General features: G+C 36.2%; 1 protein-coding gene across 7 annotated transcripts in view; it reads right to left on the bottom strand.

Moving 5' to 3' along the window:
• The window catches only part of TUT4 (terminal uridylyl transferase 4), a 128,908-nt gene that overhangs the window by 25,898 nt on the left and 85,587 nt on the right, over positions 1-17,423 (bottom strand). For all 7 annotated transcript variants that reach the window (XM_020871444.2, XM_020871447.2, XM_020871445.2 and 4 more), the window contains exons 15-20: positions 14,915-15,001; positions 10,094-10,197; positions 7,354-7,411; positions 7,165-7,268; positions 6,782-6,871; positions 3,640-3,753 (exon numbers count right to left, since the gene is read on the bottom strand). In XM_020871444.2, the coding sequence (XP_020727103.2) occupies positions 3,640-3,753; positions 6,782-6,871; positions 7,165-7,268; positions 7,354-7,411; positions 10,094-10,197; positions 14,915-15,001 (557 nt within the window). The remainder of the gene's footprint in view (positions 1-3,639; positions 3,754-6,781; positions 6,872-7,164; positions 7,269-7,353; positions 7,412-10,093; positions 10,198-14,914; positions 15,002-17,423) is intronic.

Raw genomic sequence — 17,423 nt, 5'->3', positions numbered from 1 at the left:
CTCTAGTTTTACTCTTAGGTTTAAGTTCCTTGTGGGCAAGGACTATAACTGACATCTAGAGCCAAAATTCCTACTACATCAAAGCCTGCCATATAAAGAATACTTAATACATGTCTGTTGGATGAATATATTTACTCTGTAAGCATGTTTACATAAAGGTCAGGTTTCCAGGGACCTAATCTAATACCTGGCTTTTTAGTATTTACATATAATTTAAACAAACACAGTTACCAAGAATCATCTAGCATAAATTCCAACATTCCATAAATCAAAAAAGAGAAAGTCCAGCAATTACAGTTATTAATATCTAAAATAAGACACATAGGATCTTACTCTCAAGGAAGAAAAAAAAGGTTTCAAAAAGGCCAAAATATAACATTTTGCCTTCATAGATTAAGGTGCTATTTATTACACAAGCTGCCTCTTTAGACCTTGATTATTTCAGCAGATTCCTACTTTTGAGAAATAACCAACATCCAAACCCAATCATGTTGGCTAATAACACAGTAAAGTGAACCTGAGGGCTCTGGAGAACCTTTAATCACTGATTTGCCACATGTTTTTGATGAACTATCATGTTTCATAATGCCTAACTTTCACTCTGTTTCAGCCCTTAGAAGTACTAATATTGTCCTCTCTCTCTTAAACACACACACACACACACACACACACACACAAAATACATTTACCTTCTGTTTCTTTTCTTAAAAATTTATCATTTATTTGGCTACATCGGGTCTTAGTTGTGGCATGTCGGATCTTTAGTTTTGGCATGCAAACACCTAGTTCCCCTCGAGGGACAGAACCTGGGCCCCCTACATTGGGAGCGTGGAGTCTTTTCCACTGGGTCACCAAAGAAGGCCCCACCTTCTTTGTTTCTTTTTCTTTCTCTCAACACCAATCATCCTCTACTCAAGCACTCAAGTCTTCCCTCTAAAACCTCACCAAACAAGTCTTTCTTATTTTGTAGTTTGATATTTTAATATCTACTGGAATATTTAAACTGTAATTTTTTTAGTTGTGGTAAAATACACATAAAGCTTATCATCTTCAAGCATTTTTAAGAGTACAGTTCAGTGGCATTAGGTACATTCACATCACTGTGCTACCATCACCATTCTCCATCCACAGAATTTTTCTCATCTTATACAAATGAAACTCTGAACCTGTTAAACAATAGTTTCCCATGCCTCTCTTTCTCCAGCCCTGGCAACCATCATTCTACTTTCTGTCTCCACGTATCCGACTACCCTAGGTACCTCCTATAAATGGAATCATATAGTATTTGTCCTTTTGTGACTGGTTCATTTCACTTAGCATAATGTCCTCAAGGTTCATCCATTCAATTTCAATTTTTAAGCTGACAGAAGCTAAAAAAACATGGTTCATAATATCAATTGTGACTAACACTCCCCTCATCTTCTCTTGGTATTAATTTTTATGTGAAAATTTACTTTTACTTACAATGATTGCTAGAATATAGCAAAATCATCTTGCCTAGGAAAGCTCCTTTGACCTCAAGAATTCTGTACTGTTGATCATGAGTAACACTCTTAGCAGAGCCTTATTTATTATACCCAGTCACTTAAGTCTAAGTTCAGTTACAAATGGAGTCAAAGATCATCAGCTTCATTAAACATATCCTTACCCTTAAAAGTTGATCGATGCCAATGATCAATACTTAAATGGTGCCAGAGCAATGGACAATGGGGTCCCATATGACAAGCAAAAAAGGCCAGAAGCAAAAATCCATTTATCATCAGTTCATATGTATCACAAAGCCCCCCACAATCAGAGTTCATTATGATGGAAAACATTCCATGGACTCTCTCATTTCATCAATCACTGTCTGTTAAGCAGATAATGGAACAGTTCTTGAAGTTGGCTACAGCAATCCTACCTATAATTTTCCAATAATAATATTAATAAAGCTGCTAATAATAATAAAAGTAATAATAAAAGCAACCACCATTTATAAACTCCTACTTAAGCATCTACTACATTCAAAAGCATTTGATGTCTCTGTTCCTTATATCAACACTGAAATAATACTACTATTATTACATTTTTACAGAAGATAAAATTAAGACTAGTGGTAGTCAGGCAGCTTATTGAAGGCTACATGTTAAAATCAGGATTCAGATCAATTAACTCTGACTCCAAAATCATGGTCTGCCCATTATATCATGCTGCCTCAATAGTTCCTCATCCACAGGTAACATAATGAGAGAACAGAAACCACAATGAAAACAAAATTGGTGTTCCATTTGGGTTAATCGCAGTATTCTATCAAAGGCACAGCAAAGTATAGCAAATGGCAGCTACAGTATTATTGGGGCAATTATGCATAAGATTTCCAAATTTAAAGCTTTAAGAAGAATTAGACTAATATAGAGAATAACCTTGGCTTTGGCAGGCTTAACTAATTCATGCAAAATTTTAAATATTCTATAGTGAACAAACTTGGTAAAAAATAAACATCACTCAACATAGATTCAAGCAACTTAAACTTTTCTCTTAGAAAAGGATATTTAAATTTTTTCTCTCCCACTCTTTGTTTAAAAGAGGGAAGGAAATGCTATTAAAACCACATGGCATTCATCAGAACTTTAAAAAACTTACTAAGGCCATCTGGCACACAATATGGCTTATGATTTTGCAATATACTTCGTTGCTATGATGATCAAAGTTTACGTGAAATGAGAATATGTGATTTCCAAATAATTCGGATGGTCACTGCCTACCTCAAAACCACCACCTTTCTAAGAAATTAGACTCTGATCCACCCCAATGCTTGCACATTCACTTTGTGCCACGAAGGAGGAGGAAAAGATGGATGATTAAGAATTCTTTTGGTTCTATTTTAGAGAGTATAAATGGGCTATAACAAGCCTCTATGAGTCACCAAATCTGAGTAAATATGAGTATAATATGTTTCTTTTGATGTACAGTCTTATGCTTAATACAACTGATATGACCTTACAGAGATAAGAAAGAATTTCCTTGAATTTTTTTCTCAATCAAAATTCACAAAGTTGACCAAAATATATACAAGAATAAATTAAACTTCAGGTTTCCCTTCTCAAGAATCTGCCTGCAATGCAGGAAGACCCGGGTTGGATCCCTGAGATGGGATGATCCCCTGGAGAAGGAAATGGCAACTCCAGTATTCTTGCCTGGAGAATTCCATGGACAGACCACGGAGTTGCAAGGAGTTGGACAAGACTGAGTGACTAACACTTTCAACTTTCAACAAAATCAAGCTTCATTGCCAAGCACAAGGAGGGAAAATACTCTGGAAAGAAGAAACTATGTATTTTCATCTGAGAGACTGTGTAAGTTTTTGAATGGTTACAAATTTCATAATCATTGGCAGCATTCTAAGACTGTAAAATACAAAAATGTTGCAAAAGGTATTCAATAGTTCTACTCCTCTAATATTCTTTCAGTAGTCTATATTCTCCCATAATAAACTTTCCCAAAAGGTTCATTATTTGATTATACCATTAGTGGAAGAAGAAAACTTAGGCCATTAATGATAGAAAAATCCCTCATGATCTCATGAACTGAGCATGATCTACTATATTTAGATCTATTGTTGTCACAAGAAATGACTTTGTAGTTTTCTTAAACACTTACCTCTTGTAGAACTGGGATAACAGGTGGTTTTCTCTGCTGCAGAAAGTACAGCACCATAAGGATATAAGCATATGAAGATAAACTTCCCCTAGAAGCATCCCCAATGTCACATCGCTGAAAAAACATAATGATTGAAAATAAAACTTCAGAATCTTATTCCATTCACAAGTGTTGGCTACCTTAAAACACCATTTTTAAACTTATCTAACTGTCAAATACCCAAAAGTTCAAAAATAAACTGTTACAGAGGGTATGGATAAATAGGCACTCTTACACATTACAGATTAGAGTATATATTAGTATAAATTTTATGAACAATAATTTGACAATATCAAAATTACAAAAGCACATCTCCTTTAATATATCAATTCTATTCTAAGAAGTTATCCTGTAAATATGCCAAAAATACATGAAATGATGAAGATTTTTATTGTAGCACTATTTTAATAGCAAAATATGAGAAAGAACTTAAAAGCTCATCAGTAAAATACAGGTTTAAATTAAAAAACTAAAAAAAATAAAAATAAAAAAAATAAAAAACTGATGACTATCCACACAATGGAATAGTATGTAACCATTTAGAAAAGAACAAGGAAACCCTTAGTATACTAATAGGAAATAATTTCCAATACCTATTGCTCAGTTAAAAAAGCAAAATACAAAACAATGTTTTCAGTATGTTATATCCATAATAAAAAAAAAGAGGTAGGAAATGTATATATTTGCTTGTACTGGAATAATATATTTATCGAAGGATACAGAGGAATGTTTAACACTGTTTGGCTCTAACAAGAGGCAATGGCTGGTTAGGAGACAGATAGGGAAGGGAGATTCTCTGACATAAAGGGAGGGAGAAGAATGATTTCTCTGCCATGAACCACATGATTTCATTACCAAAACGCCACGAGAGTGAGGATCTGTCATATTGGAGCTATTTGGTGAGATGAGTATAGAAGACTAACTGTACTGAATATGATCTGTACTATGTCGCTGGACGCCCTCCTGTTGTAAGATGACTTACTGTCCATAAAGACACGTATAGGAATATTTAAACAAATATGTCTCCCTTCTCGAAGAATGGGCTTTATGAAATGAAAATGTAACTGAGTCACTCCCCTACTAAAACCCTTCCACCAACACATTTACAAAATTAACTATTTACTGAGCAGCTACCCATAAAGCAGACGTTCAGCTCAGTATAGTTCAGACACTCAGTCATGTCCAACTCTTTGTGACCCCATGAATCACAGCACGCCATGCCTCCCTCCCTGTCCATCACCAACTCCCGGAGTTTACTAAAACTCATGCCCATCGAGTCAGTGATGCCATCCAGCCATCTCATCCTCTGTTGTCCCCTTCTCCTCCTGCCCCCAATCTCTCCCAGCGTCAGGGTCTTTTCCAACAAGTCAACTCTTCGCATGAGGTGGCCAAAGTATTGGAGTTTCAGCTTCAGCATCAGTCCTTCCAGTGAACACCCAGGACTTATCTCCTTCAGGATGGACTGGTTGGATCTCCTTGAAGTCCAAGGGACTCTCAAGAATCTTCTCCAACACCACAGTTTAAAAGCATCAATTTTTCGGCGCTCAGCTTTCTTCACAGTCCAACTCTCACATCCATACATGAACACTGGAAAAACCATAGCCTTGACTAGACCGACCTTTGTTGGCAAAGTAATGTCTCTGCTTCTTAATATGCTATCTAGGTTGGTCAGAACTTTCCTTCTAAGGAATAAGTGTCTTTTAATTTCATGGCTGCAGTCACTATCTGCAGTGATTTTGGAGCCCCCAAAAATAAAGTCTGACACTGTTTCCACTGTCTCCCCATCTATTTGCCACGAAGTGATAGGACCAGATGCCATGATCTTAGTTTTCTGAATGTTGAGCTTTAAGCCAACTTTTCACTCTCCTCTTTCACTTTCATCAAGAGGCTTTTTCAGTTCCTCTTCACTTTCTGCCATAAGGGTGGTGTCATCTGCATATCTGAGGTTACTGATATTTCTCCCAGCAATCTTGATTCCTGCTTGTACTTCTTCCAGCCCAGCGATTCTCATGATGTACTCTGCATAGAAGTTAAATAAGCAGGGTGACAATATACAGCCTTGATGTACTCCTTTTCCTGTTTGGAACCAGTCTGTTGTTCCATGTCCATTTCTAACTGTTGCTTCCTGACCTGCATACAGGTTTCTCAAGAGGCAGGTCAGGTGGTCTGGTATTCCCATCTCCTTCATAATTTTCCACAGTTTATTGTGATCCACACAGTCAAAGGCTTTGGCATAGTCAATAAAGCAGAAATAGATGTTTTTCTGGAACTCTCTTGCTTTTTCGATGATCCAGCGGATATTGGCAATTTGATCTCTGGTTCCTCTGCCTTTTCTAAAACCAGCTTGAATACCTTGAAGTTCTAGGTTCACATATTGCTGAAGCCTGGGTTTGGAGAATTTTGAGCATTACTTTACTAGCATGTGAGATGAGTGCAGCTGTGCGGTAGTTTGAGCATTCTTTGGGATTGCCTTTCTTAGGGATTGGAATGAAAACGGACCTTTTCCAGTCCTGTGGCCACTGCTGAGTTTTCAAAATTTGCTGCCATATTGAGTGCAGCACTTTCACAGCATCATCTTTCAGGATGTGAAATAGCTCAACTGGAATTCCATCACATCCACTAGCTTTGGTATTGCTTTCTTCTTTGTTTTCTTGGCCAGAAAAATTTACCACTGAATCCAAATGAGTTTGAGCCAGCTCTGGGAGCTGGTGACGGACAGGGAAGCCTGGTGTGCTGCAGTCCATGGGGTTGCAAAGAGTCGGACACAACTGAGCGACCAAACTAAATCCAAATGCCAGATCTCCTAATCCAGAGCTTTTTAACTTTGCATGCCAACTCTCACCTCACGCCTGGGGCTGAAAATCATGCACTGAGAAATTATACTATAAGAAATTTACTAGAATGTTACCCTTGACAATACAGCAAACACAGGAAAAAAACTAAGAATCACCCTAGCCTAACAGGTATACTTTTAAACCAATTAATATTGACAGTCTCTTCTTAAAAGCTCAGGTAAAGAAAACTGAGAAAACATTTTTCACAAGTCTGACATCAGTATGTTTTATCTTAATATAAGTATTATAACAAAGTGGACCACAAATACCTTAGCAAATACTTTCATTGTATATCCCAAGTACTGTACTCTAGGATCAATAGCTGCATATGTAGCTAGCATTCTTGTGTTATGCTGAGCCTGAAAAATAAATTACATATTTGAAAGCACTTAAATTTACTAAAATTAAACTTACAGATCAGATAAAAAGATATAATAAAGTCCAAACAGATGTTAAACTTAAAATACCTGTATGTGAGTCAAGCAAAAACTAACCTTCAATCTAATGGAAATGTTAAAATGATCAATAAAATTTTTTCCCTTATACTGCTCACATTCATAAGTTTTAAACACAAAGGTATAGTCAGTGATCTGTAAACTTTTAAAATGACAACTGTAAACATACCTGGGTCTTTACAGACAGTGAAACTTACCAATGTATTATATAAACTGATATCACCTTCTAAACCACTTCGCCTGTGTTCAAATTTTACTATAGGCACTTTGGCAGTAGTTATAGGCAAAATGTTTCTTAAACCTGATTAAAAAAAAAAAACAAAACTTTACTAGGTTAAACAATTTTCATAAAACTAAAAAAAATTCTTTTGTTTTAAAGTTCATACCTGGATGTCTCTTAAGAATTTTCGCCAAATTTTCAATTATTTCCTTACAATTTAATTTCTAAAAAACAAAAATAAATAATTAAGTTAATAAATAAATAAGTCTGTCTGACTTAATTTGGCCTTGTACAAATTCTATTTTAATCTAGACATTTAATACTAGCATATAAAATCTCCAGCCAGAAGGTCTACATAACCTCGCTGGTCAAAGAACATGGGTCCATAGACCTGCAGTGTCACCAACAAATGGAAACTTAATAGAAATGCAGAATCTAAACCCCCACTGCCGTCTACTCAATCATAATCTGCATAGTAACAACATCCCCAGGTCATTCAAATCCGCATTATAGTTTGAGAAGAACAAAAACAGGAGAATAATATTTTAAAATACACCGATAAACAACCAGAGATGGATTTGGTAAAGGCAAAACAGTATAGTGATTAAGAACAGACTCTAAATTTAGACAAACTTGGATTCAAATCTTGAACCTAAGTACTGACTAGATGTACGACTTTGACCAGATCCTTAACCTCTCTGAGTGTCACACTACTATTTATAAAATCAAGATAATCATAAACTCATACTCTACAAAGTATCTGGAAGATTACATGAGACACCTATGTAAAGCACTCAGCAACGTACTTCACACACAGCTGTACTTTAAGTCTGTCATTTAGGACTGTATGTTGATGAGGAGAAGAAAAATAATCCTACCATTACCAACACCTACTTCTTCCAAAAAAACCTCCTACCTCTGCCAATTTAAATGTGTTGGTTATTTAAAAACTAGACAGCAAAGCTGATACGGTAACAATAATCATAAGGAACAGGAAGATAATGGCATAAATTAACTGAATTAAGCTCAATGCCTATACCTACTACTAAAATTACTTTTGCATATCCCCAAAATGTTCTTTTTAGCTACAAGAAAAGAGGAGCCACTACAACTCAGCCTGAGGATTTCAACGGAATCTTTAGAATTAATCCATAATAAAAGATGGTATTTTTATTATACAAAAATACAATTTATGCTAAATTAAAAGTTTCAAATATGGCTCATCTGAAAAAAAATTTAGTATTTTTCATTGTTTCAATTTTCCCATGTGAATACCACAGACACTATACAATATACAAACCCTTAGTGACTAGAGGTCTGATTATTAAATTTTACATAGAAGAGATCTAAAACTCTAACCTCCTCCCTGGGTAAAAACCATTTCCTATTCCCTCAATTCCTACCCTTCAGAATGGAAGAGGGAATTCTGCCCTTCAGAATGTCATCTTCCCAAGTAGATGCCATTGAGTATAAGTTAGTTAAGGAGAACTAAAAAATTTACAACTTTTCAGTTTATTTATAGAACAAAAAGATATTAACACCAGAAGCAATTTCTTGGGACAAGAAATAAGCATCTACCAGGCATCACTGCCATCTTTTCTTTGGTTCTAACAATGAAATTTTTTTTGGAAAAAGCTATTTCACAGATACACTATTTTGCTGAATTCTTTTATAATACAACAGAGGGTATACTGACACCACTAAAGATGCCAGAAGCTCGGCCTCACCCCAATCTTGCAAGCAGTCCCTGAATTGGAAACATAAATCCCAACAGCTATGCTGGTAAAGAAACAAGCAACTACAGGGATATCCTCCTTTTCTAGTTGTTGCTAGGAAGGCCTGGGACACTTCTTTCCTGTCCATTCAGTCTCTTTCTCTATGGAGTTTGGACAATCTTATTCCCACTGTTGAGGCCTGGTACACAAAGAAGGAAAACGTAAGTACCCACTCCCACTGCTGAGACTGCTCTGGGGGGAAGGTTTGCTCCTGGCATCTCATGGTGCAACTCAGAAAGCTTTCAATCTCAGAAAGTAGTGGTTAGGTTCTACAGTACTATTAGTACTATATTTCAACTACATTATGGGTTAAATAAATTATAGAGAAGCAGTGGGATACAACAGAAAGAGCATGAACTCTGGAGACAGACAGACCTGGGTACGAATCCCGGCTCCAACATTTACTAGCTGTGTGAACTTGAGCAAGTCAGTTTATCTCTCAAAGCCTCAGTTTCCTCATCTGTAAAATGGGGGAAATTATCTACCTCGAAGGTGGTTTTAAGAGTGAAATGAGAAATGTATGTAAAAGTGTATACTGGGGATTCAAATGTTAGTTCCCCTTCCCACCCCAAAATGAGTTTCTAAAAGCTATCCTAGAACACATCATTTATAACAATTCTTATATTAAAAAAAAAATGTGCTTTGAGTGCCCCCAAATTATAATTAACTTGCAGAACACAATCCATTTATAAATTAAATGTCCACCTTTATTTTCTATCTTTAGTGATACAGAGACATAACCTAACAGAGGAGATATGAAAAGATAGTATAAGTGAGATCAATGTTTCCTACCCAAACTAAAGCAACATTTTCTCACTGGCTCTAAAAAAAAAATTCCAACTCTATGGCATATTTTTTTCAAAAATTCATTGAAAAGCACTTGTAATTATTGGTGACATGGTTTTTGCATCAAAAAATCACTTAAACAGTATATTTACTCAAATACTTGAATGTCTTTTAAAACAATAATGCTAATGCTTTTACATTTCAAACACTGCTACTGCTAATATATTTATACAAAGAATGATTTCATACATTTTTTTTCAATTCTATGTACAAAATTAAAAACAGATTCATCATTGGAAGAAAATAAACTTCCACATCCCTTTCCAAACACTAAATAACTCTTACCTCTGCATTTTCGTGGCCTTCAAGTGTCATACAAATATCCAAATCACTATCACGAAATCCAAATCCATTCTTAGAAGAGCCAAATAAGCACAATCTTGCCTTTTCTAAGTAAAGGAAAACAAAAGTCAAAAGTTATATAATTACCAGAAAGACAAATCTTCTATTAACTACTAACGGCCTACCACAGGATGATTTTATCCAATTCCACAGCTTAAATTACCTACCACTGGCAAATGTACTGAAAAATTCCAAAACACTCACCTAAAGTCCAAATGTTCTAACCAAAATCCTACACCTATGTGTCAAACTGCTTTTTCCATTTTTCCACAGACGTCATAAATTCAACATGTCCAAACTAAACTAGCAGCTTCACCTCAAATCTACTATTATTCCTATAATCCCTGTTTCTCAGCAAAGAGGATCATCATCTACTCAGCTGGCTACACCAGAAATAAACATGTGGTTCTTAACACTTCTCAACTTCCACATCCAAACTCTTACCAAGTCCTTTAGTTTCTTCCAAATTAACTATCTCATAAATTCATCTACTTTTATTCATTTTCAACATCAATACCAATAGTTAAAACCAACATTTAGAGATTTAGTTCTTGGAAATAAACTGGTTTTTTTTAGGGCACAATTCAAATAACAAACATCACCTCAGTATATAGAATTAATCCTTCTCTAAAATTGAGGGATTAATCCATTTGATGTAAATTATAATAGGGTTATTCCTTCACGCTTTGTTGTTGTTCAGTCGCCCAGTTGTGTCCGATTCTTTGCAATCCCATGGATTGCAGCACGCCAGGTCTCCCTGTCCCTCACCATCTCCCAGAGTTTGCCCAAGTTCATGTTCATTGCATCAGTGATGCCATCCAACCATCTCATCCTCTGACACCCTCTTCTCCTTCTGCCCTCAATCTTTCCCAGCACCAGGGACTTTTCCAATGAGTCAGCTGTTTGTACCAGATGACCAAAATACCTGAGCTTCAATTTCAGCATCAGTCCTTCCAGTAAATAGTCAAGGTTGATCTCCCTTAAGGTTGACTGGTTCAATCTCCTTGCTGTCCAAAGGACTTTCATGAGTCTTCTCCAGCACCATAGTTCAAAGGCATCAATTCTTTGGTGTTCTGCCTTCTTTACAGTTCAGCTCTCACAACTGTACACAACCACTGGGAAGACCATAGCCTTTATTATATGGACCTCTGTTGCCAGAGTAATGTCTCTGCTTTTCAACACACTGTCTAGGTTTGTCATCACTTTCTTGCCAAGAAGTAATCGTCTTCTGATTTCATGGCTACAGTCACCATCTGCAGTGATTTTAGAGCCCATGAAGAGGAAATCTGTCACTACTTCCACCTTTTCCCCTTCTATTTGCCATGAAGTAGTGGGGCCAGATGCCACGATCTTAGTTTTTTAATATTTAGTTTTAAGCCAGCTTTTTCACTCTCCTCCTTCACCCTCATCAAGAGGCTCTTTAGTTCCTCTTCACTTTCTGCCATTAGAGTGGTATCATCCACATATCTGAGGTTGTTGATGTTTCTCCCACCTATCTTGATTCCAACTTGTAACTCATCCAGCCTGGCATTTCTCATGATGTTTCAGCATATAGGTTAAACAAACAGGGTGATAGCAGACAGTCCTTCAATCCTTTCTCAATTTTGAACCAATCAGTTGTTCCATATAGGGTTCTAACTGTTGCTTCTTGACCTGCATACAGGTTTCTCAGGTGACAGGTAAGATGGTTTGGTATTCCTCTCTCTCAAAGAGCTTTCCACAGTTTGTCATGATCCACACAGTCAAAGGCTTTAGTGTAGTCAACGAAACAGAGATAGATGTTTTTCTGAAATTCCCTTGCTTTCTCTATAATCCAGCGAATGTTGGCAATTTGATCTCTAGTTCCTCTTCCTTTCCTAAACCCAGCCTAGACATCTGAAGATCATGGTTCACACAGTGCTGAAGCCTAGCATGCACGGTTTTAAGCATGGGCATCCTGGCATGGGAGATGAGTGCAACTGTCCAATGGTGAGCACATTCTTTGGTACTATTCTTCTTGGGAACTGGGATGAGGATTGACCTTTTCCAGTCCTGTGGCCACTTCTTGGCTTCCAGATTTGCTGACATAATAAATGCAAAACCTTGATGGCATCATTCTTTAGGGATATGACTAGTTCTGCCAGAATTTCATTGCATCCACTAGTTTTATTAACAGCAGTGCTTCTTAAGGCCCACCTGACTTTGCACTCCAGGATGTTTCATTCTGGATGACTAACCACACCATCATAGTAATTTGGTTCTTTGAGATCTTTTTTACACAGTTCCTCAGTGTATTCTTTCCATGTCTTCTTGATCTCTTCAGCATCTACTAAAGGTCTCTACCATTTTTATCTTTTACTGTGCCCATCTTTGGGCAGAATGTTCCCTTGACGTTTCCAATTTTCCTAAAGAGATCTTTAGTCTTTCCCCATTTGTTGTTTTCTTCTATTATTAAGCACTGTTGATTGAAGAAGGCTTTCTTGTCTCTTCCAGCTATTTTTGGAACTCTGCGTTTAATTGGATGTACCTTTCACTCTCTCCTTTGCTTTTCACTTCTCTTCATTCTTTGCAAAGCTTCCTCAGATAACCACTTTGGCTTCTTGCTTTTCTTTTTCTTTGGCATGGTTTTGTTCACTACCTCCTGTACAATATTACAGACCTCTGTCCATAATTCTTCAGATACACAGCTAACTAAATCTAATCACTTGAATCTATTTGCTACCTCTGTGAACTCATATGGGATTTAAGTCATATCTGGCTGGCCTAGTGTTTTTCCCGGTTTTCTTTAGTTTAAGCCTGAATCTTGCTATGAGAAGCTGATGATCTGAACCATAGTCAGCTCCAGGTCTTTTCTTTTTTCTTTTTGCTGACTGAATACAGCTTCTCCATCTTTGGCTACACAGAATGTAATCTATTTGATTTCAGTATTGACCACTTGGTGATGTCCATGTGTAAAGCCATCTCTTGTGTTGTTGAAAAAGGGTATTTGCTATGACTAAATGCATTTTCTTGGCAGAATTTAGTCAACCTTTGCCCTGCTTCATTTTGTTCTCCAAGGCCAAACTTCCCTGTTATTCCAGGTATATCTTGACTTTCTACTTTTGCATTTCAATCCCTGATAATGAATAGAATATCTTTTTTAGGTGTTAGTTCTAGGAGGTCTTCTAGGTCTTCATAGAACTGATCAACTTCAGCTTCTTCAGCATCAGTGGTGGGGCATACATTTAGATTACTGTGATGCTGAATGGCTTCCTTTGGAAAGAAACCAAGATTATTCTGTCATTTTTGACCTTGTACCCAAGTACTGTATTTCGGGACCCTTTTGTTGATTATGGGGGCTATTCCATTTCTTCTATGAAATTCTTGCCCACAGGAGTAGATATAATGGTCATCTGAATCAAATTCACACATTCCCATCCATTTTCGTTCACTGATTTCTAGGATGTCGACATTTATTCTTACCATCTCCTTCATGCTCAGTGTCACTCAGTAACAGTTGCTACTTCAAACAAGTTGTAGCTTACCAGGATTGGATTATTCTCCCTATTAATTCTTATAGCCTGCACATTTAGATAACAAATTCTGTATTTTCAAAACTTAATCCTCCTATTCAGTTCTGAGGCCCTACTTGAAATCAATGACAGCTGAGAGACATACAAGAACCTACATTCATCAGCAGATAAAAATGTGCATGGGTTTAATATATTAGGAACTTAGATTTGGTCAATATACACTAGCAAAATATAATTAAAAACTAGAATCTTGTAGCACAAAACAGATCACCTTGTAAAGATGTAAGTTCATTCTGATTATATATCAACTCTTTACCCTTTTCTAAAATATATGACCATAGAACTCTTTATGCTTTACCCCATGCCCAAAACCTGCTCTTGACATTTTTTGTCATCTCAGTTAAATAGCACCACCCAACAAGTGAATGAAAAACTTTGAAACTGTCCTTGACTCCTTTCTTTTTCTCACATCTAACACATATTGCATCAACAAATCCTGTTGACTCTACATTCAAAATATATCTTCAATTTGTTTCTCACTGACTCTTTCAAATCACTATTATGTCTCATCTGAACTTACGCAACAGCTTTCTACATGTTCCGTTTGCTTTTATCCTTATGGACCTGTACTCTATTCTTTCAGATCAGGTCTTATGTGTTAAGACCCTCCAGAAGCTTCTCATGAGACATTCAAAATAAAATTTAAAGTCCTTCTTCCCAACATCTGTAAGACTCATTATCCAAACTCTAGGCTAACTTTCTGACCTAAATCTTCTAGACAATCTACTTCACACACTCAAGTCACACTGACTTTCAAGCATGTCAAACATAATTCAGTCATGATATATTTGCACCTAATACTCCTTCCTCCTTTTTAGAATGTTCTCTCTTTAAGTATTTATAGTGACTTGCTCCTTCATATTATTCACGGCTTTGCTCCAGTGTCACCTTACCAAAGATAACTACCATAATAACTCTTCATTATCCTTTTAACCTCTGTATTTACCAGTATTTATATTTCCTGATGTTGTGTTATTTACTTGTCAGTTGATTATCTGTCACCCCTCTTAATATAATAATTAAGCTTAATGAAAGCAAGCTTCACCTCTTTTATTAGCACTGTATCCCCAGCAACTTGAATAGTATCCGACACATAACATGCAATATACTTTCAAACAAATGAATGAAGCAATAAACACTTTTATACATATGAATGAAACTCAAACCAGGTGACTACAATAATGAAAGCAATCAATTTTGACATACAACATACCATCATATTCTTTTTGAATAAACTTTTCCAAGCCAATTAAAATTTGTTCCCTGTTGTGTTGTTCAGAGAAAGGTGGTGACAATTCATCTAGGTTTAAAAAAAGAAAAAGAAAAGTAAGGAAAATGAAATCTGAAAATGTTTTCAATTTTTTACCCTAAATATTTTATTTTTCTTCATAATTTGTTGACTTTTCTGACACTAAAATCATAAATGTTACTGGGAAGGAAGGTGCAGAAAGAGTGCTTAAAAATAACTTTATAGATCTATGTATATTTCACATGATCATTCTCCCTATGAAACAGCTACAAGATATAGTTTCTTCTACAAATTATTTAGTATTTTGTCATACAATCCACTCTCTCCTGTATACAGGCTGTTTTTTCCCTTCTATTAAGACTATTCTCATAGTTACACTCGATACCCAACTCAATTACATCTAACAGTTCCCTCAAATGCCTGGTCAAGACTCCTATCTTCCTTATAAGCTGCTCTGACCAATCATAGCCTTCAATGACCTCTCCTTAACTGAATTTCCTTTGTTCTCCAAACCACTTGTCAGTTTATACTTTCAGTTTTCCAATGATTTCATTTATATTCATCTTATTTATTTTTCCAAATAAAACCACACACTCCTTAAGAATAGTCTTTTTTTCCTATTTCCTCCTCTATACTCAAAGAGTCAATATGGTAAAGAATTAAACTAATATTCAACTTTTGAAAAACAAATGCAGCATCAATGGTTGCAAGCTGAATAGCTGAAATACAGGTGATTCTTTTTTTAAGAGTGGAGAAACTATTCTGTAGATACTCTAATGGTAATATATGACATGATGCACTTGTAAATATCCACAGAACTTTGCAGTACAAAGGAAGAGTCAACTTTATGGTATGCAAATTTTAAAAAATCATCTAGGAGGTCAGGGAATCTCAGAATGGAATGTAGTCTATAGCAAAAGAATCCTGCTGTATTATAAATGTATAAGAAAACTTCACTCAAGGGAGCGGGGGGAAACAGTACTAATCTAAATAACTTCAAAAATAAGTGGAATCTTTAAGACTAAAAGTTAAAGGAACTGCACATAAACATTGTACTCTAATTGATAAAATTGCTTCCCATTGGGGTAGAGGATAATAGTTCTGATAATGCTATACATGTGTACTTAAATGGAGCAATTAAATAAATGGGTGGCACACAGTGGGAGCCAGGTTTCTGTTAAAGAGTTGGAGATTTACAGATAAGCAGGAAAAGGAGGCTAGAAAGAGCCACATGGTAATGTATTAGAGTTGGAGACATCAGTACAAACTCCTACTTAGCTTGATAAAGGTTAAGATGGTCACAGAGAAATATTTATAAATATGTGTTCATACATGGGTTAGTATACACACAAATTTTCTTGCTTGGAGAGGATCTAGAAACACCACCACCCAGTAATAACAAGCACTCTAACACCCAGATCTTGGTTTCTAATACCATTCTCCAACAAAGGAACCACAGGGCTCTTTGGGAAAACGTCTAATTCTAGGACTGGAGCAGAAATTTACATGATGATCCTAAAGTATCTTTCAGGGCCAGAAAGTAAGGAAGTGATAAACTACAAAGGAAGAAACTAACAGCAAAAACTCCACACACTGAAGGGAGTATCAAAGGATCACAGAAGTCAATCGAAAGCACTCCCAATGCCCAAAATCTGGAACAACTTGGGCAACAAAAATAGCAGTATTGGATTAAGTAGTAGCATTGGATTATATATCAAAATATAAAACATTCATGAGTCCATATTGAGATAAACAACAATAAATGAAAACAAATGCAATGAAAAAAATGTAGTGACGTTTACCTTACTTAAGTTGCTAAGGAAGAAAGTGCCATGGTTCAGCCTTTCAACTCCTGGCTATTTATCCAAAAGAAATTATAGCATATGTCCATACTTAAGACTCATACATGAATGTGAACTGGAGATTTAGTTATAATAGCCAGACTTTAGAAACAAACAAAATATTCATCAACAGGTGAATGTTAAACAAAATGTGGTATAGTCACCCAACACAGAGGTTTCCCTGGTGGCTCAGCAGTAAAGAATCCACCTGCAAAGCAGGAAATGCAGGTTCACTCCCTGGGTCGGGAAGATCCCCCAGGGACTGAACCCACGTCTCTTATGCCTGGAGGAGGGCATGGCAACCACTCCAGTATTCTTGCCTAGAGAATCCCATGGACAGAGGAGCATGGCAGGCTACAGTCCATATGGTCGCACAGAGTTGGATATAACTGAAGTGACCAAGTATGCACGCATACACACAACAGAACACAACTTAGCAATAAAAAAGAATGAACCAATGATATACACCACAAGACCACAACACAGATGAATCTCAAAATAATTATGCTAAGTGAAAGAAGCCAGATCCCTTCACCAAAAAAAAAAAAAAAAGAAGAACACATTCCATGGGATTCTATTTACCCAGAACTGAAGAAAAATCAAAATTAATCGATAGTGACAAAAAGCAGATA

This window comes from Odocoileus virginianus, chromosome 5 (genome assembly GCF_023699985.2).
Source record: "Odocoileus virginianus isolate 20LAN1187 ecotype Illinois chromosome 5, Ovbor_1.2, whole genome shotgun sequence".
Lineage (NCBI taxonomy): Eukaryota > Metazoa > Chordata > Mammalia > Artiodactyla > Cervidae > Odocoileus > Odocoileus virginianus.
The sequence above is the reverse complement of the archived record's forward strand: the minus strand, read 5'-3'. Positions and strand labels throughout refer to the sequence as shown.